Genomic DNA, 25,208 nt, shown 5'->3' with positions numbered 1-25,208 from the left:
TTAAAAAAATACTTCCGAATGACTGCAAGTACAGTTTTTGACATATGTGGAATCGGATAAGTTTGTATTCGTTATTCTCAGGACATAAAAGCAAAAAAAAATATTCACAAAAATAAAAGAAATGGCGGTTCGAAGTTCGCTGGATCAGGTAGTTATAATTAGCTACAAACTTAATTTTTTTTCAGTATCGGACAATTCTTTAATGCGGTCGTACCTTGCAGAATTAAGTTACGGATACAATTTACATTTATTTTACAGTACTGTGGGATCGATTTTTCTAAAGTTAGTAAGGCTTTTAAGGTTGTGGTACATCGCACCTAACCTTTTTTCTGAGTAAAAAATTTTTAATTCTTGCTCACTACTCACAAGTTAGAGGCGTTTTTAGTTGATCTGTGGATTGATCTAGTTCTGCTAATTCTTATGCTTAATCTATAAAAACTTACTTTCAAAAGGTTGTTCTACACAGTGATATTTGTGTGCTGGTTTGTAGGACTCCCTCAACGCAGCTGGCTTTGGCACATAGTCATGTCTCTGCGTGGTTATACTCTGCATCGGCCCCTGACCCCACATGTCGTGGTGACAGGGTCGGATGGGTTGCGTTACACATACAGGGTTCGGGAGGAACGATAGCTGAAAAATAAAAATACGACAATATTTGTTAGCATATTTGATTAACTTTAGATTCCTCATTTCTTGGAATAGTTTCAGTTAAGTTGTGGTTTTTTGCTTCTATAAGAACTGTTAGTAGCAAACATTATGTAAGAGAGCGACTCGGTATTGTATACTCGTACTATAAATTATACATTTATTTAACTTACTAGCTAGTAGATCTAGCTAGAAATATGGCTATAGCAACAATAAAATTTACTCCATAAGTAGGTAGAGCTTGAGCTTGAATATCACGAGGTAACCGCACATAAAAAAATAAATTAAAATGGAGACTTTCCTCCTTTTTCGAAGGCGGTTAAAAAGGAAAAGTACAACGAAATAATTCCAATAAACATTCTCTCCGCGCAGAAATCTACAAAAATTCTTTACATTATTTGACGACGTTAATAATTCATGAAGAGTTTTAAATACGACAATTCACGGTAAGTACCTAACTAAAATTAAGGTTAAAGATCTTTATTTTCTCATTTTAAAACCATACAGTCATTTGCATGAGAAATAACAACACTATATGACAGATTTAGTTACGGTCCAGTATGTATGTGGTAGACCTGGTCTGTAATTTTTGTTAATCGTACAACCAACGCGTGAAAAAATTTTAAAAGGCGAAAAGAGAAAAAATTAAAGATAAAATGATGATAAAAGAAATCTGTAGTCAAACCATATCGTTTTGTGAGATGTATTGTTTAAGTCTCCGTTTGAAAACAATGATCGAGTCTGCGACCTTTACATGATCTGGCAAGTTGTTGAATAGCTGTGCTCCTTCAAATGTTATTGCTCTTTTTCCATAATTAGTTCTAATTTTAGGTGTGACTAGCTTATTGTGTCGTCTGAGTGGGTATCTTAGCATTTCGTTGTGTCTAATAAATTTAATTTGAGTGTGAGTTTTTTTAGTAAGGATTTTATAAATCAAGACAAGAGTATTGAAATGATATAATTGGTAGATATTTATTATTTTTGTTTCCTTATAGATTATATCAGTGCTTGTCATGAAATCGTAGTTGAAGAGAACCTTTACGATTTTATTCTGAAGTATTTGCAATTCTTTAAGTCTAGTTGGGTGCACTTCCCCATAATTCAATAAGGTAGGAGAGATGGGATTTTACGTACGAATTGTAGACCATAAGTCGAATTTCCCGTGGTAAACATCCTATACTATGTCTTATTGCTCCCAAAAAAGATGAGAGCTTTATTTTATACAATTTATCTTTATTTTCGAATTTAAATTTTTTCGATTCTAAGGCCGAGGTACGTTTCTGAGTTTTTTTCGTTCAAAGGTTGACTGTCTATTGTTAGTTTATTGAAGGTTGGTATAATTTTATTTTTTAGTTTTAATTATGCAATAGCAGGTTTTAGATACATTTACGGTAGTAAATTACTAATGCTGTCTCTTGCTTCGGTAAGATTTTAGCATGTCTAGAGCTGAACCAATAATACCAATATTTACAAATTTTTTAATAAGTAACTCATGATTGACAGTATTGAAGACTTTCTTAAGATCTATAAATATGCCCAGAACGATTTTTCTATACTCGTTTTAATATTAGTAATAAGATCGACTGTAGAAGCTAATGTACTGATACCTGCCCTAAAACCATATTGCCTTCAGTTAGAAAATGTATAGAAGTTAAATATTGGTCTAAACTAGAGTAAATAATTCGTTCCAAAACTTTCGAAATTATTGGCAGCACCGAAATCGGGCGGTAAATACTGGGGATCAGTTCTTTGACCAGACTTATAGATAGGACTTACTTTTGCAATTTTTAACGCGTCGGGAAATCTACCTTCGATAAATAGCCGGTTAAAACATTTTGAGAAGTGACCAGCCATGGAATATCCTATACATTTAATATTTTTAGTAGTGATACCATCTATGCCCGCACTAGTTTTACAATCAAGTCTGTCAATAATTTTTACTACCTCATTCTCGTTACAGGGCCTAAATTTATTCAGCGTATTTTCAGGATTACTAGTGTAGGAGTCTATACATACATTATTTTGATGAAATTTAAAAGGAATATTGTTAGCTAACTCTAAACCTACAGCGGCAAAAAAGTTTTTAAAACATTCACAAACCTGATCCGGTTCAGTAGTCCAGTTGAATGCTTTACTTTTAGAGGAACACAGCTAGACTTTACAACATTGATTGTTAGGGTATTTACTAATGACCATATTTTCTTCGGGTTGTTCTTCGCTGCCATTAACTGTTTCAAGTAGAATTCATTTTTCGTTTGTTTGATTTTTCATCTCACTTTGCTCCTACTAGTTTTGAACTCACTCTGCAGACTGTTATTATTCGGGTCTAGTTTTAATTCATGCCATAGTCTATTCATATTAAGCTAAATCCTTGATAATTTCTTTGTTAATCCAATCTTTTTGTGGTAGATTTGCCACTTTTACTTTTGTTATTTTACAATTTTGTATGATTAGGTGTATTGCTCCAGAACATTATAGCTATTGTTTGATGAAATAAAAGGCCTTTCTTTAATGTAGTTTTTTAATTTTAAGTAGTTCGTAGACTGATACTGTAATATTTTTAATGGAAGGGATTTGTGCTTGTTTAGCTGTACATAAAGTTGTTTATGGTCGGAGAGAGTGGAGTCAACGGTAGCTATGTGAAAGTCGGTACCTCTTAAATTAGTTAAGACATGATCTATAAGTGTTTTGATCTTTGGGGTTTCTCTGGTACAGTATTTCTGCTTTATGCAGTTGAGAGTTTTGTATCCAGATTCACAAATCAGGTTAGTATAGGCTCTAGTTCTTCTGTCATTACTAAGCAAGTCTACGTAGAAGTCACCAAAGACCACACTTATCTCATGATTTTCCAGTTGTTGATTGAGTGTATCGAGAAAAGTGGGATAATCTGTATCTCCAGGATTATATACCAGACCCACAAATTCAAATTCAAATTCAAATTCAAAATATTTTATTCAGCATAAAATTATTACAATTTCTTACTGAACGTCATGAGTCTACTACCAGTTCGGAAAGAAGAAGCCTCTGACCTGAGAAGAACTGGCGGAAGAAACTCAGCGGGACTAATATCATATTTTTTTTTTTTTACAGTAATGTTTTTTTTTTTTTTCCCAAAGCAAATCGAATTGAACAATAATTTTATAAGTTGAAATAGCCTGGAAGCGATCACATCATTCCCAAGGCGTACTGTCTTCTAGAAAATCATTAATCGAATAATATCCTTTACTACACAATCGTTTTTTCACAATTTTTTTAAATTTAGCAATAGAAGCTTTTTGAACGTTTTCTGGGAGCCTGTTGTATAAGCGTATACATTGTCCATAAAAGGAATTACTGACTCGGCGTAAGCGAGTTACAGGCACTGCAAGTTTATGTTTGTTCCTAGTATTAATGCTATGCATGTCGCAATTCCTGGGAAATTCGTGTATATTTTTATGAACATACATAACATTTTCGTACACATATTGAGAAGCAACAGTCAATATTTTTATTTCTTTAAACTTATCTCTTAATGATACTCTAGGGCCTAAACTATAAATTGCACGAATAGCTCTTTTCTGCAGGACAAAAATAGTATTGACAGTAGCTGCATTTCCCCATAATAAGATTCCATATGACATAATGCTATGGAAATAACTAAAATATACTACGCGAGCTGTATCTACGTCAGTAATAAGTCTAATTTTTTTAACCGCGAACGCTGCAGAGCTGAGCCTATTCGCTATCCCCTCAATATGAAGATCCCACCGCAATTTCGAATCTATAGTGATGCCTAGGAATTTAGTGGACTCCACCGGTTTTAACATCTCTCCTCCCAATTCTACACCATTATCAACAAGTTTAACATTAGGTGTCGTGAATTTTATTAATTTTGTTTTTTTTTTATTTAATAATAAATTATTTGAATCAAACCAGTAGACAACCTTTGAGAGAGCATCGTTTACATCGTCGTATATAAGTAAATTACGTTTCACCTTAAAAATAAGTGAAGTGTCATCAGCGAACAATACTATCTCATGCTTGTCCTGTACAAAAAATGGCAAATCATTTATGTAAATAAGGAAGAGAAATGGGCCAAGGATAGAGCCCTGTGGAACCCCCATATCCAGAGGAGCCCCAGGAGATCTCTTACCATTTATATCAACCCTCTGTATTCTATTATTCAAATAGGAATTCAGGAGGTCGAGTGCCTTATCTCTAATCCCATAATGATGCAGTTTCCTGATCAACGTCTCATGGTGCACACAATCAAAGGCCTTGGATAAGTCACAGAATATCCCAAGAGCATCCTGCGACCTCTCCCATGCCTCAAAAATATTTTTAATTAGCTCAACACTAGCATCTGTTGTGGAGCGACCTTTTGTAAAACCAAACTGTTTCTTATGTAGTAGATTGTGTGCATTAAAATGCGATAACATTTGCCCGAGGATGATTTTTTCAAAAATTTTACTAAATGTTGGGAGTACTGAAATTGGTCTGAAATTATTAGGATCTAGGGTACTGCCTGATTTAAAAATAGGAATTACTTTACTGTGTTTCATTAGATCAGGAAACACACCATGTTCTATACAGCCATTAAATATAGTAGCTAGATGAGGTGCGACAACATCAATTATCGAACTAACGACTTTTACAGATAAACCCCATAGATCAGCTGTTTTCTTGACGTCCAGGCTTCTGAAGGCTATTATTATATCTTTGGGGTTTACAGGTTTAAATGTAAATATTACATTACATTCTTTAACGTTTTTCTTTAGCAAAAATTCGGCAATGCCTGGAGACGAATTAAGTGATTGCGTTGTAGAAAGCGGAATGTCAGTGAAAAATTTTTCAAACTCAGATGCAACTTCTCGGTCTGAGGTAACAAATTTATCATTGACATTTAACTTAAAATCGAAGCTGCGATCTGTGACTCTTCCACTTTCACAAGCAATTATGTTCCATGTCATTTTAATTTTATTATGCGCATTTCTTATTTTGTCTTTAATATACAAGGATTTTGCCATGGAACATACTCTTCTAAACATTTTTGAGTAGGCACTTACAAAAGAAGCAAACGATACACTATGATTATAGGCTTTTTCACTGTACAATTCATAAAGCCTTTGCCTGCTCTTATATATGCCAGTAGTTGCCCATTCACCAAATGTCAAGAGACCCCCTGAATTGACTGTTTTTGAAGTGAATATTGTAGAAAATTCAGTTTTTACTAATTTAAATAAAGAGTTATATAAGTAGTTAGGGTCATTAATGTATGATAAATAAGGAAGTTTTGCCACAATACTACCTCTAAACTTCTCCACACGTGTAGCACTTATAGGTACAAAGGTCTTTTTTAAAATATTTTTGTTGACATTTAAAGAATAAGAAAAGGAAGCTAACTGGCCACAATGGTCTGAGCTTAACTTATTAATAATAGCTTTAGAATAAGGTTTACAGTTTGTAAATATGTTGTCAATACATGTAGCACTAGTAGCAGTGATTCTAGTGGGTTCAGTAAATAAGTTATGTAGGTTATATGATAGAAGCATAGACTTAAATCTCAGACTTATATTAGAATTATCTAATAAATCAATATTAAAATCCCCACATACAACAATAGCCTTATTAGAATTATTTGATTTTAACAAAACTTCTTCCAATACTTTCTCAAAGTACTCATATAACCCACTAGGAGGTCTGTATACGCATACAACAATGAAGTGCTCAAGCTCTACGCAGGCTAATTCAATAGTTTGCTCAACAGAGAGGCTCACAATGTCTTTACGTTCTTTATATTTAAAAAGTTTACTTACAATTATTAAAGAGCCACCGCGTATAGCTTTTTCTCTGTTGAACATACTAGCTACCTGGTGACCGCTGAAGTTAAATATGGACTGGGAAATAGAGAGCCAGTGTTCTGTTAAACATAAAATATTGATATTTTCACCATTCATAAATAACTCCAGTTCAAGATCTTTACCTAGCATGCCCTGTATATTTTGGTGCACCAGGTTTACAGTATATAAATTTTTACAACTGTGGGCTTTCCTTACCAAATTATTATGACATTTATCTGATTTAATGTCATGGATTATTAATATGCTAGAGGTTTCCTCTGTTGTCTTAATAATTAATTTAAATTATTATTTGGAACGGATTCCACGTCAGAAAATGTCATATTACAGTTTTGCTCAATATGAGCAGATATCAAAGTAACCAGATTATTGGCTATGTCTGTTTGTATATAATATGATAGCACAGATGCTATCTGTCGTTTAAAGAAAAATGGTAGGCTCAGCCTACTATATGTCAACATATAATTATTATTGTTCCATAAATTATTTATGTCAATAACATCAATTTTGTTACTTTTTTTAATATTTACATTTAAATACTTACAAGTAGTTATTGTGTGCATTAGATCACATCCAAGCAGTATCTATCTAGGTGTACCCAGAGGTAGTTATTTCCACCTGAATACTCTGAAAGAATTAGATCACGGCTCAGGACATCGTGTACGTACATTGAGACGCCTCCTCTTTTTTTATTAATCTGGATATTGTAGTAGTGACTATAATTCTGTAGCTGAAAAAAAACATAGGGGCTGTTGATCTGTCCTAATCCACGTTTCTGATAATAAAATGACGTGGATTGTCTGAGGTATGGATTTAAGAACGCACTTCAGTTCATCAAATTTTTCCGTACTTCTTTTGCTGCGAATATTAGTGTAGAAGAAGTTAAGTCTTAATTTCAGCGTTTTCAACTCTTCAAAGGTATCCAGTATTTGGTATGTGTAATTACTCTGTGAATTGTGAATAGTCAGGTTTTCATGTAATTTTGTGGCTTCTAGTTTTTTGTTTCACTGCTTGTAACTATTTTAGGGACTCCATTGAAATATTTAATTGTTAAGTTTTTTTTTCACCGGCTTTTTGTCTATTTTTAAGTTCCAATTTGATTTTGTTATAGTACTTTGATTGTAAGAGGGTTTGATCAGAAAATATTTTCGTATTTTTATCAAGTGTGGACCCCTATCTAAGCAACACTTTTGGTATTTTATCATCATTAAAGCAGACTTTAATGTGGCGAGTTTTTTCTGGTTTATATTTGTCAAGTCGAAAGATTTTTTCAGGCTTGGCGTAACTATCGTTTAGAATATTTGCACAATATTGCTTGTATTTATTATGTTCGCTAATTCATTTTTAATCTCTGCCAAATTTTTGTTCGTATTATCCGTATTTGGCTCTTGATTAATAATTATTTTTTGCAAAAGTTCATTCATTTTATTAAATTCTTGACGAAATCCCTGTAAATCCAAATGGCAATATCAGCCTTTCTCGGGTTGTTTTCTCTTTCATCCCTTTGTTTGACTATCCGTAATCGTAGTTAAGTCAGTGAGTGATCTAATTCTCGTTGAAGTACTTGCTTTAGTCGGAGAGTGCTGTACGCTCATTTTTTGTTTAATTTAAATGAATTTTAGTAAACTACAAATTAATTATAATAATATATCTAGTGGTTGTCGTATTGCGGGTGGTTAAGTAAATGGCATCAAAATGGATGCCAGTGCCAAAATTCGCATCGTTTCACAAAGATCTTCTATAAATAACTACAGGTACTCTGAAGGTTCTTATGTTTATTAGCTTCATCAGTATTCTGCAGATAAGCGTCGTTGCAATTAGGTACTTTCTGCTCACGATCCCTTAGACACATATATGTATTTTTTAATCTTTTCGCCCAATAAGAGTAATAAGCTAAAGTGCTATAAAATAGCGAGAAATTCAGTAATTTCTTAACTCATCTTTATCATAAATATTTTTAATATAATAGTACTTTCTTGACTTCAAATGATATTTAATTTATAGTTTGATGTGTATTCTGTATAAAAGTGTGTATTTTATAGCATATTATTGCATTGTCTTTTATTTTTAACTTTTATATAACTAGGTCGGCAAACAAGCGTACGGCTCACCTGATGGTAAGCGATCACCGTAGCTTATAGACGTCTGTAACATAAGATGTATCGCAAACGCGTTGCCGACCCTATCATCAATTCATCCCCAGGAGCTCTTATCGCAAAACAGTATTATTTAGGTGTGATCTTCTGTAAGGTCGAGGTACTTTCCCAGTTGGGCTGCTCCAGATTTTGAGATATTTCCTGCTGTACTTACTTCAGTGAATTTTTATAAAAATATAGAGGTTTAAGAGTGGGCGCTTCGCGTATTGTTCGTTTTATGAAAACAAAGCACAGGCTTGGAGGCGTGCAATATTAAATTGCTTAATATAATACTAAAGTAGTAGATTTTTTACCTTGTGAACAGTTTCTCCTTCCATTTGCGCGGTCGAAGGGACGAGGTTGGGCAAGGGCTTGATTGGCTGCGGGATAGGTGCTGTCGCTGGCAGGTAACTGCAAAAAAATTTGTTTCTGTAGCTGTTTGCTATGAAGATTTATCCTATAAATTTGAATTAAACGTAATATATATTTTGAACGAATACTACGTCTTTACTATCCACAATAAATTTATACTTGAATACTTAAATGTGTTTTGTACTTTTTACTAAGTTTCACTTTAATGCAACATAGAAGACTATTTGTAATTGAAAACAATAGTTTCAACTCATGTAATGTCATTCATGTGATATATTAACCGTATATTCTTTCAGCACAAAATTCTAAAAATAATTTAATAATTTTTTATATTTAACGTGTATTATTACTCCTTAAACATAAAGAATCTTATATATAAAATTCTTGTGTCACAATTGTTGTCATTTTTATTAATTTAATTGTAATTTACGATAAAAAGATTGTAGTATTTTAAATATTGTAAGAATCTGGCAACTAAATCAATTTTCATTTAAAACAATGGGAATCGATTACAGTGGGGTATGTTAAATAGGGATAATTTGTTGGTAAGCTAGAAGAAGGAACGGAGGATTTATTTTGGTTGCTGGATTTCAAGCGAGCACTAGTTCTGTCATTGGTTACTTAATCATATATTGTATATCCGAGGATTTATTTTGGTTGCTGGATTTCAAGCGAGCACTAGTTCTGTCATTGGTTACTTAATCATATATTGTATATCCAATCAATTTAATTACTTATTCATATACTGTATATCCAATCAATTGAATTAAAAAATCAGTCAATCAAAAAAGGTGTTTAAGTTCTTCACACAATGTTAGTTAAAATACTCCTCCGAAACGGGTGGACAGATTTTTATGAAATTTTGTGTGTATGTCGGGTAGGTCTGAATATCGGCTGACATCTATTTTTCATACCCCTTAATATAAGGGAGGGGGGATTAAAGGGTTTAATAATATATATGACAAAACAACGTTTGCGGGGTCAGCAAGTAATTTATAAAATGTCAGGTCAAAGATATTTATTCTCATAAGAATTGACAATTCTATTAAATGAGAAAACTCATTTATTCAATTCGTTACAAGGAAAACATTTTGTGAGCGTGTCGGTAATATACAATAGTTCATTAAATGATATCGTCACAAAAAGCAAAAAAGTGTGGGTAGAAACGCACTAAATTAAGTAAGAGCGGTCACTATGCAGAAAAAAAGTAACAAAACGATAAGCAACGAAACACATATACATAGACCTTGAAATGTTTAACTAGATGCAGCCAGACGAAATTCTAGACAAGAATAAATACCTATACTGTATGTAATATTAAAATTATATAATTAAAGTTTTTATTTATGAATAACTTTATTTATTATTGAGATTTTGAAACCCATTTCCTAGTTATTTTAACGTTATTTACCTTGATTTATTGTTATAAGTGAAGATCTTTTAAATTTGTGTATATAAATAATATTAAATTGACGTGTTTTTTTATTTTTGTTTTTTTGCAGAGTAAGAATTTTATATTAATATATTTTGTAGATATATTTTTTTAATGTATAAATTAGTTGTTTTTTTTAATTGTTTTGTAATCTATTTCCTAACTATTTTTTTTTCATGTTATTAGTTCTACTTATTATTTTAGATGGGGATTTTTAAGTATGTTTATAAATAATATTACAACTCAATTAACAGTCGTAGATGTTTTTACTATATAAATATGAAATGAAAGTTTATTGTATTATTAGTTTGATTCAGTATATAAACATAAGAAATTCAAAATCGATAACATGAACACAACTGCATGTAACTTATTCAATTTGTATTTGAAATTTACATTCGATTATTTATGTGAAGAAGCTATAATTGTTTTGTTCATGTATTATGTCACGTACACCATGGCAATCGAATCCCCGAACATACCATACCTTAATTAGTAAAGTAAAGCGAGGTATGAAGTAAGTGTATAATTATTTCAGTTGTCTCGAAGTAATGGCTAATTTAATCGTAAGTCCGCTTATAGTAAAATATATAATTTTAAAACGTAGGAATAATATTTTGGAAAAGTGTTTAAAAAATAGTGGTTTACAATAAAGTGGGTTGTAATAAAAAAAAATACAAAAAAATCTAAAAAAAGAAAGCGGTTACCTGTTTTTGTAGATAGTCTGAGTTTCAAATCTTTTTGAAGCTGTAACGGGATTTGTGCAGCTGCTTGGGAGTATAGCTCTACGGCGACAATCATTCTTCGAATCTAGATAGCTGAAAGATTACCAATTATTTTTGTCTACCAGTTTTAAATAAATCAAGCGATGTTATAATTATTATAATAAAAAATAACTTCGTGATAGGAAAGGATTATATTTGGTCTCTCATTTGTGTATTTATTTTATTTTGCCATTGAACACATGAGTTCACGCATTTATTGGCGCGAACTTGTGGAGGCCTATGTCATGCAGTGGACTGCAATAGGTTGGAATGATGATGATGATAATGATATGTTTGAACATATAAACATTATCTACTATTATTATTATTACGCTTCAGCTTGTAATATTCAACTACTGGGCATAGGCCTCTTTCCCCATGTAGGAGAAGGATCGGAGCTTAATCCACCACCGCTGCTTCAATGCGGGTTGGCGGATATATACTATGTGTAATATACTATGAGTAACGATCGCTATCAGGTGTACATGGTACATGATAACAACCGGGACCGACGGCTTAACGTGCTCTCCGAGGCACAGTGGGGAGACCCACAAGGACTGCACAAACACCCAGACCACGGCAAATACCTGTATGGTCAACACAAATGTTTGTCATATGCGGGGATCGAACCCGCAACCGCCAGCGCAACAGGTACAATCCATGGTTGTGACCGTTCCGCCAACGCGGCGTCAACTATTATTATTGTTACTAACTGCTAAGTATAATATTAAGATTGAGTGGTTACGGTGGTACAGAATATATATAGCCTTCCCCTCTCTTCCCGTTGGTGTCGTAAGAGGTGACTGAAGGATACCATAGTTCCACTACCATCTTGGAACTTAAAAATCCTACCGATGGCGGGATAACCATCCAACGCGTGATGACTATGGGCGACACACATGAGTTCACGCCATTTTTGGCGCGAATTTGTGGAGGCCTATGTCCAGCAGTGGACTGCGATAGGTTGAAGTGGCGATTACTTTTGAGTTATCTTTGGTAACGCCTATTTACTTGACAATTTTTTCGTCCATTTACGTTGTATTAACTTGTGTCTTATCAATGTAACTGAAGTTGGTTTTTTTTCGTTTGTGAGTAAACAAGGCTGAAGCGTGTGAAGTGTGTGAATAAAATTTATTATAGTAAGAGATACAAACTACGCGAGATCGAAATGATGGCATAATAACAAAATATATAGACTGGATTAAAATATAACATCGAAAATGTTGCTTCAATATTTCTTTGAAGTAGACGATAATTAACATACTAACCTCATTGTATATGTTGTATTTGCCTCTAATTTTTGACATGGCTTTTGATATTGCCCTTTACAAGCCCACGGCATCGGCTCTTTTGGTAATATCTTGAAATTATTACTACGTTATTAAAAATTATTTCACATACTTCAAATAATATAGAATAGGTTATAATATTATATGTCTATGGCAAAATTCTAAAGTAAAACTTTGTACAGACTATTTTCAAATACCATTCCGTGTACAGAAAAAGGCTTTTATAGCGTGCAGTAAGTAGGTAGTAGATTTCGTGACAACTTTGACTCAATATTCATAATTTGCAAACAGTATATAATATCTATTACTTAGTAATCTTAATTTAGGCGTTCGTTTGAAATTCCTAACCAACTTTTGTGTGTGAGATTACTTTGTGAATTAGGTATAGCTGCGAACTGCCATAACTTGTCGCGGCTTGTTCGTACCTGGTTAGGCATGTAGCTCAATTTATGTGTTGTGCTGTCTTCCATTTTAGCAGCGGGGCGCTCGTAACAACGCTCAGGTGCAAATGACTTCACAACCTCAATCCTCTCGGGAGGCAAATACGATAGTTTGTTTACGGTTCGGTCTGAAAGGATTTGGAAACTGTAACTTTGCAAATGTCGTAGTTACATTACTGAGGAAATGGTTTTCACATTACTTCCGTTTAATTACTATTGTTGAACATGGTTTTATAATTTCTTTAGAAACGGCAATGTAATGTAATTTTTGCAGTTAATCCCTAAGCGACGATATAATGCCCGTGGTATGTAAAATGTGTGAAGAGTGAAATCATCATCATTACAGCCTATACAGTCCACTGCTGGACATAGGCCTCCACAACTTTACGCCAAAAATAGCGTGAACTCATGTGTTTTGCCCATAGTCACCACGCTTGGCAAGGGGGTTGGTGACCGCAGTACTGGCTTTGTCGCACCGAAGACGCTGCTGCCCTTCTTCGGCCTGTGTATTTCAAAGCCAGCAGTTGGATGGTTATCCCGCCATCGGTCGGCTTTTTAAGTTCCAAGGTGGTAGCGGAACTGTGTTATCCCTTAGTCGCCTCTTACGACACCCACGGGAAGAGAGGGGGTGGCTATATTCTTTAGTACCGTAGCCACACAGTACAAAGAAGAATGAAATAGTGAGAAATATTGCTGGGTGCTGGGGAGTGACGTGAAACTAAAGCTGCGAGTGTCGCTTAGAGCGTTTCTAGCTGTCTATGTAAGTAGATATAGATTAGTGTACTGATTCAAATAGCAAGCATCAATTAGATAACGTTTTGATTCATTTTAGAGTTTTATTTATTTATGATTTATGATTTGATCCACTTAATAAAATCTTTGCAATTTCTCAATACAGTAAATAAATTGTAATACAAACTTTCAAATGGTTGTTCAACACAATGAAATTTCGCTGGAGGCTTGCAGCTTTCTCGTAGAACACACGGCTTGGGTACATAGTCGTGTCTTTGGGTCGTAATATTCTGCATCGGTCCTTGACCCCACATGTCGTGGTGACAAGGTCGTATGGGCTGCGTTACACACACTGGATTTGGTAGGAACGATAACTGAAAAATAAAAACCAAATTAATTCATACATGTTATTATTATAGAATTTCCTATTTTATAGTTTTAGTAAATATTGGAGATGTAAAAAAAACTTAATTTCGTTTGAAAATGTGACAAAAATATTTTGCCAACTTCGATTACAATTATCTATACTATATTTTGACACAAGTTCATATAGTGGTCAAAATTTACTGTTAATATAGGAATAATAAACATAAATGAAATATATTATCTTATACTATTAAACGAGCAATTCTTGTATATATATATCTATATAATCTGAATCTAGGAAACGGCTCCAACGATTTTCGTGAAATTTAGTTTGCAGGGAATTTCGGGGGAGATAAATAAATCTAGCTAGGATTCATTTTTAGAAAATGTCGTTCTATCCCTGTTTTTAGACAATGAAAAAATGGCTACAATATCGTTCGAATACGAAAGTAAATTTCGCAACTTTCAATAAAGTTGTAATAGCTTAGAGGAAATCGGCCGGTCGCGATCGATTGAAAAGATCGTGGTTCAAATCCTCATGTTTCAAAGATCGATTATTTTTTCTTTTTTTTTTCTAATTGCATACGTTATTATTTATATGAATAGCCAGTTCATATTTTTTATTATTATATCGGTAAAATCGAAAAATATTATTTCTTTTTTATAATTATTATTTTTTTATTTTTGACTATTTATACTTTATATTTTTTATTATTGTCGGTAAAAAGAAATATTATTCATATTTTATAAATATGTAATTCGTATTTAAATATGATTTAAAAAAAACGCGATTTACTAAAAATATACTTATTATATGTTATACTATACCGAGCTAAGCTCGGTCACCCAGGTACTTAGAATTGAATTATAAATTAACAATTAATCTACCTACTGCTTACTTATTTATTTATAATAACACATTGTAAAAAAGATAAATGCATAAATCTAAGTCGTATTATTAACGTAGTGTGACGTTTAACGAATTACAAATGTATCCATACCTATTGTTACTATAATTCCAAGGGCAAGTCCTTATAAAATATTATACTTATGTTACGTGTTAGGGTTCGAAGGATTTGGAGAGAAAGACCTGCTGACTTTTTTCAAGACTTTATTCACAAGCACTAGGTCCAACACAAAGCACTAGGTTCAAACACTAAGCACTAACAATGTCCTATGTCGTAGCCAATGTCGTAGGTTTCGCTAGTACCACTCTTGATCACTAGTTTTCACTCTTGAAGTCGCTTCGAAGATCGCTCAAACTGAACTGTACTCGTTCGCCTCGCTACGGCTATTTATATCGGCCGAGACGAGGCCCAGACCATTCTGGAAAGTTCGCGCATGTACACGGTTTTCGAGACTATACTTCTATATAGTTCCACAGTTGCTCCTCTAACGCCATCTAGTATTGAGTAGAGAGTTTCATGCGGTCTCTGTCTCTGCGTGGTTTCAATGGTTGCCGCTAGATGGCGCTAGTTTCTTTGTGTGTCCTTAACACTACTCCCCTCTTAGAGATGCTCGTCCCGAGCATCGTTGTTACTGCCATGGTAACGCGCCAGACGGTCTATGTGTACCACTTTGAATGTCCCTCTTGGTTGCTTTTGAATCCTGTAAGTCACATCATTCAGTCGGGTAACCACTTTGTATGGACCGTCCCACTTGGTCTGCAACTTTGGCGATTTCCCTTTCCGGCGGGTTGGGTTATGCAGCCACACCAGTGACCCTTCCTTGAAGCCGCTCGTGTTCGATTTCCGGTCGTATCGGGTTTTCATGTTCTCACTTGACTGTAAACCATTTTCCCGAACCAAGGCGTGTATATAGTGCATTTTTTCCCTTAAATCGCTGACATAGTCTTGTACGGTATTTGGTTCCTCCGGTGACCCTCCAGTCAATAGGTCTACTGGTATTCGTAATTCTCTACCGTAATTGACATACGCTGGGGTAGCTTTTATGCTCTCATGCTCGGCGGTTCGGTACGACAGAAGGAAGAGCGGTATATACTTGTCCCAATCTTTTTGTTTGTCGTCTACCAATTTCGCTAAATGCCTCTCAAGGGTCTGGTTAAATCTCTCAACCATTCCATCAGACTGTGGACGGTACGCGGTGGTCCTCGTCTTATGTATGCCCAAAATTCTGCACACTTCCTGGAATACTTGCGATTCGAAATTCCTGCCCTGGTCAGAATGGATTTCTAGAGGCACACCAAAGCGACATATCACTTCTTCGACTAACTTAGAAGCGACTGTTGTAGCTTCTTGGTTTGGTATGGCGAACACTTCGGGCCATTTGGTGAAGTAGTCCATGACAACCATAAAATACTTGTTTCCTGATTCCGTTACAGGAAATGGCCCCGCTACGTCAACTGCAATTCGTTCCCACGGTGCACCGACGTTATACAACCGCAGGTTCCCACGGCTCCTGGTCTGAGGTCCTTTTACAGCAGCGCAAGTAGTACATTTGCGGCACCAATCCTGTACATCATCTCGACAATGCAACCAGTAGAATCGTTCTCGCACTTTTGTTAACGTCCTCTTGACACCTAGATGGCCTCCTGATACGCAATCATGTATTTCACGGAGAACATCTGGTATTCTCGTTCTAGGGACAATTATCTGAAGGTGGAACTCTCTGCCGTTAGTCTTCTCCCATTTCCGGTAGAGTATTCCGTTTTGAAGTATCAGACTGTCCCATTGAGCCCAGTACGCCTTAGTGACAGCGCCAGTGGGTGCAACCTCACTCCAGATTGGTTTTACGTCACCCCGTTTCTTCCATGTGATGATGTGCCGAAGGTCGTCATCTCTTTCTTGAGCCTCCCTCATAGCATCACTTTCCCAGATACCCGAAGGACTTGTTCTTGTTAGCTTTAATGTGACTTCATTAGATTCTTGCTTAACACAATGTTTGCAGTCTTCCGAACACGGCCTTCGTGAGAGTGCATCGGCATTCCCATGCATCTTTCCGCTGCGGTGTTCCACCTTGAAGTCGTACTCCTGAAGCTGCTCAATCCATCGAGCTACTTGACCTTCTGGGTTCTTGAATTGCAGTAGCCACTTCAAGGCTGCGTGATCAGTTCGCAGTAAAAACTGTCTGCCGATGAGATACTTGTTGAAATGTTGTAGCGTTTTTACAACAGCCAAGAGTTCTCTTCTTGTCACACAGTAGTTTCTCTCTGGCTTGGATAAAGATTTACTGAAATATGCAATAACTACTTCTCTTTCACCCTGTTTTTGAGATAACACCCCTCCAATGGCCGTGTTGCTTGCATCCGTGTCGACTATAAATCGACCTTCGGTTTGTGGATATCCCAGGATTGGTGTTTTACACAGATGTTTTTTCAGTTTCTGAAAAGAATCTTCACAAGTCCCATCCCAACTAAATTGTCGTTTATCTTCTGTCAGCCGATGTAATGGCTTGGCTATCTCTGAGAATCCCTTAACAAAACGCCTGTAGTATGAGCACAGTCCGAGGAATGCCCGCACTTCGGTTTTGTCCTTAGGGGTAGGCCATTTTTGGACTGCTTCCAGTTTCTCCGGGTCGGTCTGGATTCCATCACTGGAGATAACATGGCCGAGATAACTGACCTTATTCCTGAATAAACGACACTTCTTTGGATTCAACTTTAATTTGGCCCCCTCTATTTTAGCGAAAACTCGCTCCAAGTTTTGCAAATGGTCCTCGAAGTCACGGCCGACAATGATGACGTCATCTAAGTAGACTAAGCAAGCCTCTCCAACTAAGCCTGCCAGTACACACTCCATGAGCCGCTCGAATGTGGCAGGTGCATTGCACAATCCGAAGGGCATGACTTTAAATTGCCATAAACCTTTACCGGTCGAGAAAGCTGTCTTCTCCTTGTCTTTAGGATGAATTTCCACCTGCCAGTATCCAGATTTTAGATCTAGGGTTGAGAACCATTTCATGCCACTCAAGGTATCCAAAGTGTCGTCGATTCGAGGTAACGGGTAACTGTCCTTCTTGGAGACATCATTGAGACGCCTATAGTCCACACAAAATCTCGTGCTACCATCTTTCTTTTTCACTAATACAACAGGTGAGCACCACGGACTTGCAGACGGTTCAATAATCTTATTCCTTCTCATGTCCTCTAAAAGGCCTTCAACTTCTTTTTCCTTTGCGATTGGTATTCGTCTTGCTCGTTGACGAATTGGTCTCTCGCTTCCGGTATCTATCCGGTGCTGGACCACCGACGTTCTTCCAAGGTCCCCTTCGTGACTGGAGAAGATATTCGCGTAGCGCTGTAAAAACTTCTTGGCTTTCATGCTCTGCGAATAAGTAAGATTACTCTTGCAGTCATCGAGTAGCTCAGTCACTAATTCGTAGTTGTTGCTCTTTGCCAAGTCTGCGCCTGTCGTCGAACTACACTTTTTCATCCAGACAACTTCTTCACATTTTCCAATGACGTCACCTTTGTTCAAGCAGATCTCGCGATCATCAAGGTTCAAAACCTTGACCACAGCGTTACTGCTTCCACTAACAAGGGTTCTCGCCGTCATCAGTTTTTGCGCCGATGTCTTGGTAGGTGTGTCTTCGATCAACACGCATCTGTTTGACTTTTTTTTTCCAGTTGTCGGTAGTTTCACCAACACCCGAGCTTCTGCTCTTCCAGGTATAATGACTTTCTTTACACATGCAACTTTCCCGCAAGCACCACCAAGAATGAAGATTTCTTCTTCACCACACTTGAAAACTCCGTCAGTGACATTAATTCTGCAGTGGTGTTTCTTCATAAAATCCAAACCCAAGATGCAATCATCCATAATCTCAGCCACGATAACGTTATGAGAGTATGAGGACCCCCCTACATACATCGTAACTGACATTTCTCCCAGGACGGGTATTGGCTGACCGGAGGCCGTAAGAAGCCGACAGTTAATTCTCCTCTTGTGTCCCCTTGCGGCTTTTACCAGCTTTGGGTTCACTATTGTTCTAGAGGCTCCTGTGTCTAGAGTCATTTTGCAATCCGTCCCGTTAATAGTCCCCTGAATCGCAAGACTATTCCCGCTGCATGCCTGGGAGATAACAGTTATTGGGGCTTCCTCCGCGTCAGCCAGCACTCGCCCCTTAGTCCTGGCTTTTATTCGTTTCCCTGCTCCCGTCCAAGGGACGAAGCCCCTTGTTTCTTCAGCTCCTCTATTTGTTCCTCGATCCTTTTCATCCTTGCTATCTGGGTCTCCTTCTGCGGGCAGTTGAGCTGAAGATGACCCCTTTCGCCGCACTTGTAGCACATAACTCCAGAACATTTCTTCGTAGGAGCCTTAACCTCCTTGACTTCCTCAGAGACCTCGCGGATCTTATGGGTCTGCCGTATGTCATGGCGAACAGCCTCTACCTCCAAAGCATGCGCCAATGCTTCCTTTAACGAGGTATGGTGTCGAAGCCTCACTGCAGCTCTGACCTCCAGGTCTTTGATTCCGTCGACAAATGCTTGAACAATATTCGTGTCTACCATCTTGGTGTCTGCTCCTGGGTGTGCCTTCCTGACGAGTTTCTCAATTTCCAACGCCCATTGTTGTAGTCCTTCTCCTGAGCGTTGGACTCTGTCACGTAGTTGGGCACGGAACACGTGTTCCAGGTGTCGCTCTCCGTATCGGGATTCAAGTGCCTCCATCAAGCCGTGGAACCCGTTTCCTGTCTGTGGCAGTGCTTCCAGAACCGACAAAGCTTGCCCTCTGAGCGCAACAGTGAGAGCGGTCAGGCATTGCTCTTCCGTCCATCCGTTGGCAGTAGCAACCGCCTGGAATTGTTGACGGTAAGCGTTCCACGGAGTAGTGCCGTCGTATGGAGGCACTTTCACTCTTGGTCCTTGCGCCACTCCGGTACTTCCACTAGACATCGCGACTCCCGTGGTTTCAAGGCGCACTACTTTCTTCTGTAGTTCAGTGAGGCCGGTTTTCACATTTTCAACATCCAATCCTAACCCGGTAACTCGTTCTTCCACTACGTCGACATCTTTTCGAAGCTTAGTCACCGCGTCACTAACATCTTTTACAGCCCCAAGCGTTTTTTCTTGGAGCTCTTTTTGTTGCTCTTGTAATTCTTGCAAAGCACCACGAATTTCTGCCTTTTGTTGCTCTTGTGATTCTTGCAAAGCACCACGAATTTCAGCCTTTTGATGCTCTTGTGATTCTTGCAAAGCACCACGAATTTCAGCCTTTTGCTGCTCTTGTGATTCTTGCAAAGCACGAATTTCAGCCCTTTGCAGCTCCATTAATTTAATTAAACTTCCTAATTGAAGAGCCACTTGAGAGTCTGTAGAAGTTACGGTGTCACTGGTGGGCGCGGTAAGGTGGGTGGGTCCGGTGGGCGGGGCCTGATACAAAGTGGGCGGGGCCTGAGCCCGAGTGGGCGGGGCCTGTGTCCGAGTGGGCGGGGCCTGAGCGGGCGGGGCCTGACTCGGAGTGGGCGGGGCCTGAGCCCGAGTGGGCGGGGCCTGAACCCGGGTGGGCGGGGCCTGGTGGGCGTGGTCAGTGGGCGGGGCATGATAGGCGGGGTCAGTGGGCGGGGCTTGGTCCACGGTGGGCGGAGCTTGGTCCCCAGTAGGTGTGGCCTCCGCAGCTCGTTGCGCCCTTGTCCTGACGCCCTTGACGTCCTTAAAGTCTTCTCTCGGAGTCAATGGCATCTCCAAATCTCACTTCCGACACCAGTTGTTACGTGTTAGGGTTCGAAGGATTTGGAGAGAAAGACCTGCTGACTTTTTTCAAGACTTTATTCACAAGCACTAGGTCCAACACAAAGCACTAGGTTCAAACACTAAGCACTAACAATGTCCTATGTCGTAGCCAATGTCGTAGGTTTCGCTAGTACCACTCTTGATCACTAGTTTTCACTCTTGAAGTCGCTTCGAAGATCGCTCAAACTGAACTGTACTCGTTCGCCTCGCTACGGCTATTTATATCGGCCGAGACGAGGCCCAGACCATTCTGGAAAGTTCGCGCATGTACACGGTTTTCGAGACTATACTTCTATATAGTTCCACAGTTGCTCCTCTAACGCCATCTAGTATTGAGTAGAGAGTTTCATGCGGTCTCTGTCTCTGCGTGGTTTCAATGGTTGCCGCTAGATGGCGCTAGTTTCTTTGTGTGTCCTTAACACTTAGTATCAATTTTATATAACATTACGTGACGATCCATTTATTTTATTGTTGTTGCTTGCTCCCACTGACCAGCGGTCAGCCGTAAGTGTCAATTTCTTTAATTTTTTTCAAGGATGCTCTCAAATCTTTCAATTAATACCCAGACTCCAATGTGGGGTCAATAACAATTTGGTTACATTTATTTTTGGATGCTATATTGTACTTTAGGTCTATTAAAAATTAAAGTTAAACGTATGATACCTATATTTTAACACGTGGTTCAATAAGTCCCGAGACTAAGTACTAAAAAAAGGTCTTTTTTATAAAATTAATTTTTATTCATCAACATAGTCTCCTCCAAGAGCGATACAGTCCCTCCAACGCTTTTCTAACTTTTCTATCCCATGTGTGTAGAACGATTTGTCTTTGGCTTCAAAATAAGCCTCCGTTGCTGCGATAACTTCACTATTTGAGTCAAATTTCTTACCCTGAAGCATTTTTTTGAGGTCTGCAAACAGCCAGTAATCTCTGGGGGCCAAGTCTGGCGAATAAGGGGGGTGAGGAAGCAATTCGAAGCCCAATTCGTTAATTTTGGCCATCGTTCTCACGGACTTGTGACAAGGCGCGTTGTCCTGGTGAAACACCACTTTCTTTTTGTTCATGTGAGGCCGTTTATCCGCAATTTCGTACTTCAATCGCTCCAATAAGCACATGTAATAGTCACTATTTATATTTTGCCTCTTTTCAAGGTAGTCGATGAAAAGTATTCCATGCGCATCCCAAGATATAGACGCCATAACCTTACCGGCCGATTTCTGAGTCTTTGGACGCTTCGGGCGGCTTTCACCAGCCGCTCTCCACTCCGCTGCCTGCCGATTGGATTCCGGAGTGAAATGGTATATCCAGGTTTCATCCATTGTTACATACCGACGTAAAAAATCCTTTTTATTATGATTCATCAGCGCCAAACATCGCTCTGAATCATTGATACGTTGTTCCTTTTGATTAGTATTAAGCAAACGCGGCACCCACTTAGAAAAAAGCTTTTTCATGGCCAAATTTTTATGTAAAATAGTGAAAACACTACCAGCTGAAATCTTCACTATCTCGGCTATCTCTCGCACTTTTACCTTCCGATCTTCCAATACGATTTTGAGGACTTGGTTAATATTTTGTTGAGTCACTGCTTCATTTGGACGACCTGAGAGTTCCCCATCATTGGTGTCCATGCGACCGCGTTTGAAGTCGGCATACCACCGACAAATGGTTGCTTTAGAGGGAGCTGATCCTGCATAACATTTTATAAGCCATTGCTGTGCTTCAACGGTATTTTTTCCCATTAAAAAACAATGTTTTATCAACACGCGAAACTCGTTTTTTTCCATTGTATCGAAATTACAACCGTAGCGTCACTTAAATGTTTCAAAATCAATAATTTTATTGTTCCATTTTTAAAAATTTGACACATATTCTTGTATTGATAGCCAGTACTTTTTAAAAATCAAAAGAGTTTTTAATATATGCGCCATTTCCAGGTTAGTCTCGGGACTTATTGAACGATCTAGTATTAAACTACAACCACCAGAAGTTGTTCTAGTTTTCTGAATTTGTTTTAATTTTCTTCGCAGTTTTTAATTTTTCCTCATCTTAAGAACATTTTACAATGTTACAGAAAACTTATTGAAAAAGATAAACTAAAACAAAGTTATTTTTGAGTTATGCGCGACCGTGGGAAGAAAGGATTAATTTTTATTTGTTCTGATGACTAAGGTAAATATCTAGACAGCACCTTTTGGACAGTACAAGATTCCATCGGTTCACAGCTTGGTACCAAGTTGACTGGTGGTTTCTTCGCTTCCCCTCGTAGATTTTTGCATCCCTCGACAGGAAGGTATGACAGCTTATAAGTAGTATGTGATTCTACAGGAGCTGTAGGTTTCATATAACAACGCCGTGGAGCATAGGAGGCAGGTATTTTAGGCTGTTTGTAACACTGAAAAAACATAACAGCCTGTTAAAAAGACCTGCAAAGAGCCAGATATCTCCCAAGACACAAGGTATTTCTAGTACCTAACCACGGAGCTAGACATTTTAGTGGATGTAAGTACATATAGTTCTCGTTCTTATAGATAAGAATAGCTGACCCGGCAAACATTGTCTTGCCGGTAAGCGCTATTGAAAAGCAGGAGTTGGTGGTAGAAATTAAAAAAAAATAGGGCTGGGTCACCCTCATTATTTACGTATATAAAAAATAGATGTTGGTCTATTTTCAGACCTACCCAATATGCATATGCATTCAGCTGTTTCGGAGGAGTTTGGCAACAAACACCGCGACCCGATAATTTTATATATTAGATTCAATGTGAGTACTTTGGGTGAATGTTAACAATATAAATTATTAAAGACCTAGATTAGAGAAATCTTGAAGAGTTCGTCCTATTTGAATCCATGTCAACTAGTTTGGAGTTTAGTCGAGCATTTACCACTCGTACATTCAATCGTAATTTTCCCGGAAAGTGATATTTTGTTGTTACTAGAGAAAATGCAAACGATAAGATAGCACTTACATGATAAATATTAGGAATTGCAATAATAATAAATACACGATGCATCGGCAATCTTATTAACGATAATATTATATTTATAACTTTATTGTTTCGCCATGTAATGTAGATAAGAATCTATCGCCGAAATGCACAATTTTCAAACGCACTGCACTTATTATATACACACTTATTTTATTTATTTATTTATTAAGATACATGTAAGAATATAAAATACAATTACTAATAATAAGATGGCCACATAAAGTCATTCGAGTTGGATATCAGTATTGTCAACATATCAGTAGGTAACTAGGTACATAGTATATTCGACTTAATGTAGAAGTACATCATTTTCTCATCAAAGCATTTCCTAATTATATAATAATCGTAATCCTCACGCATCAATCGGTTCAGCGCTGTATGCCGATAGACCGACCAACCAGTTTAATGAGTTTAATTTAATTCGGTTAATTTTTTATCTATTTAAATTTGTGATATGGTGTTATTGTATGTTATTAATAAAATATTTTGTTTTTTATTGTTAATGATTCCCGTAAAGCTAAAGAAAGTTCTTTTATAAGATGTGGTATTATATAGCTTAATTTTCTTTTACATCTTTGTTTTTGTTTTCGGTATTGTCCCGTGTGTGTGTGTGTTTTTTTTGGTTCACTGGGTTCAGGGCATTCTATCGCAGTCCACTGCGGGGCATAGGTTTCCCCAAGTTCGCACCGGAATCTCCATCCAGCCACCATCGATAATTTTACGTAGATTGTTGATCTAGCGGGTCGGAGGACGTCCCTCACTGTCGATTTCTTTAGTCAAGGAGCCCGGCTAATCTAAATGACAGCTATTACACTATTTTTTTTTACGCTTATAGACTGTATAGTACAGCTTAACACGTTACAGCTTGAACAGATTAAAGGTAAATTAAATTTTTGGAATTATTATTTACTGGTTTAACGATAGGCTTCTTCCCACAACAGCACGTTCGGCAAGGGCAGGGTTGCTCCTGCTTCCCATCCATAGGTTTCCCATCTTTGGGACCGCATTTTATCCCCGCGGTGGGCGCGCACGGAGTCGCAGAACAGGGTACATACCTGAAGAAATCACTGGGTGTATAACTTACATCAAGAAAAGAGGATGATCCTACTGTATATTTTATATGATTATCTCTTTTTGTATTATAAATAAGTCAATGTGATTTTTAATATTGATATTAGAATTAAACATATAGTACCTACGCAATAGAATAATAATTTAAAATCGAATGAATATTATTAAAAAAAAATAAGATTTTATTTTCGTATTTTACTTTTTACTATAGAGTTTTTTAAATAATTTAATTTCGTTCGCATTATGTCGTCATTGACGACTTAGTAATACAAATTATTAATAGTTAACTATTAATACAATTTAAATTGTATTAAAAAAAATAACAAAAAATATCGTACACTCATTTAAACCCAATATTTCATTTCAGTTTTACATTACACATGCAAGAAATAAATTTTTAAATCTTATTACTACTCAGGCATAAAATGATACTTACTCTGGCAT

The 25,208-nt window shown here is 37.1% G+C and overlaps 1 protein-coding gene across 1 annotated transcript in view; it reads right to left on the bottom strand.

Moving 5' to 3' along the window:
• LOC123664404 (stabilizer of axonemal microtubules 1) overlaps positions 1–25,208 on the bottom strand; it is a 28,119-nt gene extending 2,911 nt beyond the window's left edge. Inside the window, exons 1-9 of the mRNA XM_045598949.1 lie at positions 25,201–25,208; positions 24,604–24,748; positions 22,895–23,098; positions 13,834–14,020; positions 12,900–13,042; positions 12,454–12,545; positions 11,129–11,239; positions 8,932–9,028; positions 444–630 (exon numbers count right to left, since the gene is read on the bottom strand). Coding sequence (XP_045454905.1) covers positions 444–630; positions 8,932–9,028; positions 11,129–11,239; positions 12,454–12,545; positions 12,900–13,042; positions 13,834–14,020; positions 22,895–23,098; positions 24,604–24,748; positions 25,201–25,208 — 1,174 coding nt within the window. The remainder of the gene's footprint in view (positions 1–443; positions 631–8,931; positions 9,029–11,128; positions 11,240–12,453; positions 12,546–12,899; positions 13,043–13,833; positions 14,021–22,894; positions 23,099–24,603; positions 24,749–25,200) is intronic.

The sequence above is a fragment of the Melitaea cinxia genome, chromosome 22 (genome assembly GCF_905220565.1).
Source record: "Melitaea cinxia chromosome 22, ilMelCinx1.1, whole genome shotgun sequence".
Classification (NCBI taxonomy): Eukaryota; Metazoa; Arthropoda; class Insecta; order Lepidoptera; family Nymphalidae; genus Melitaea; species Melitaea cinxia.
Note: the sequence above shows the minus strand (reverse complement) of the source record. Positions and strands in the feature narration are given on the sequence as shown.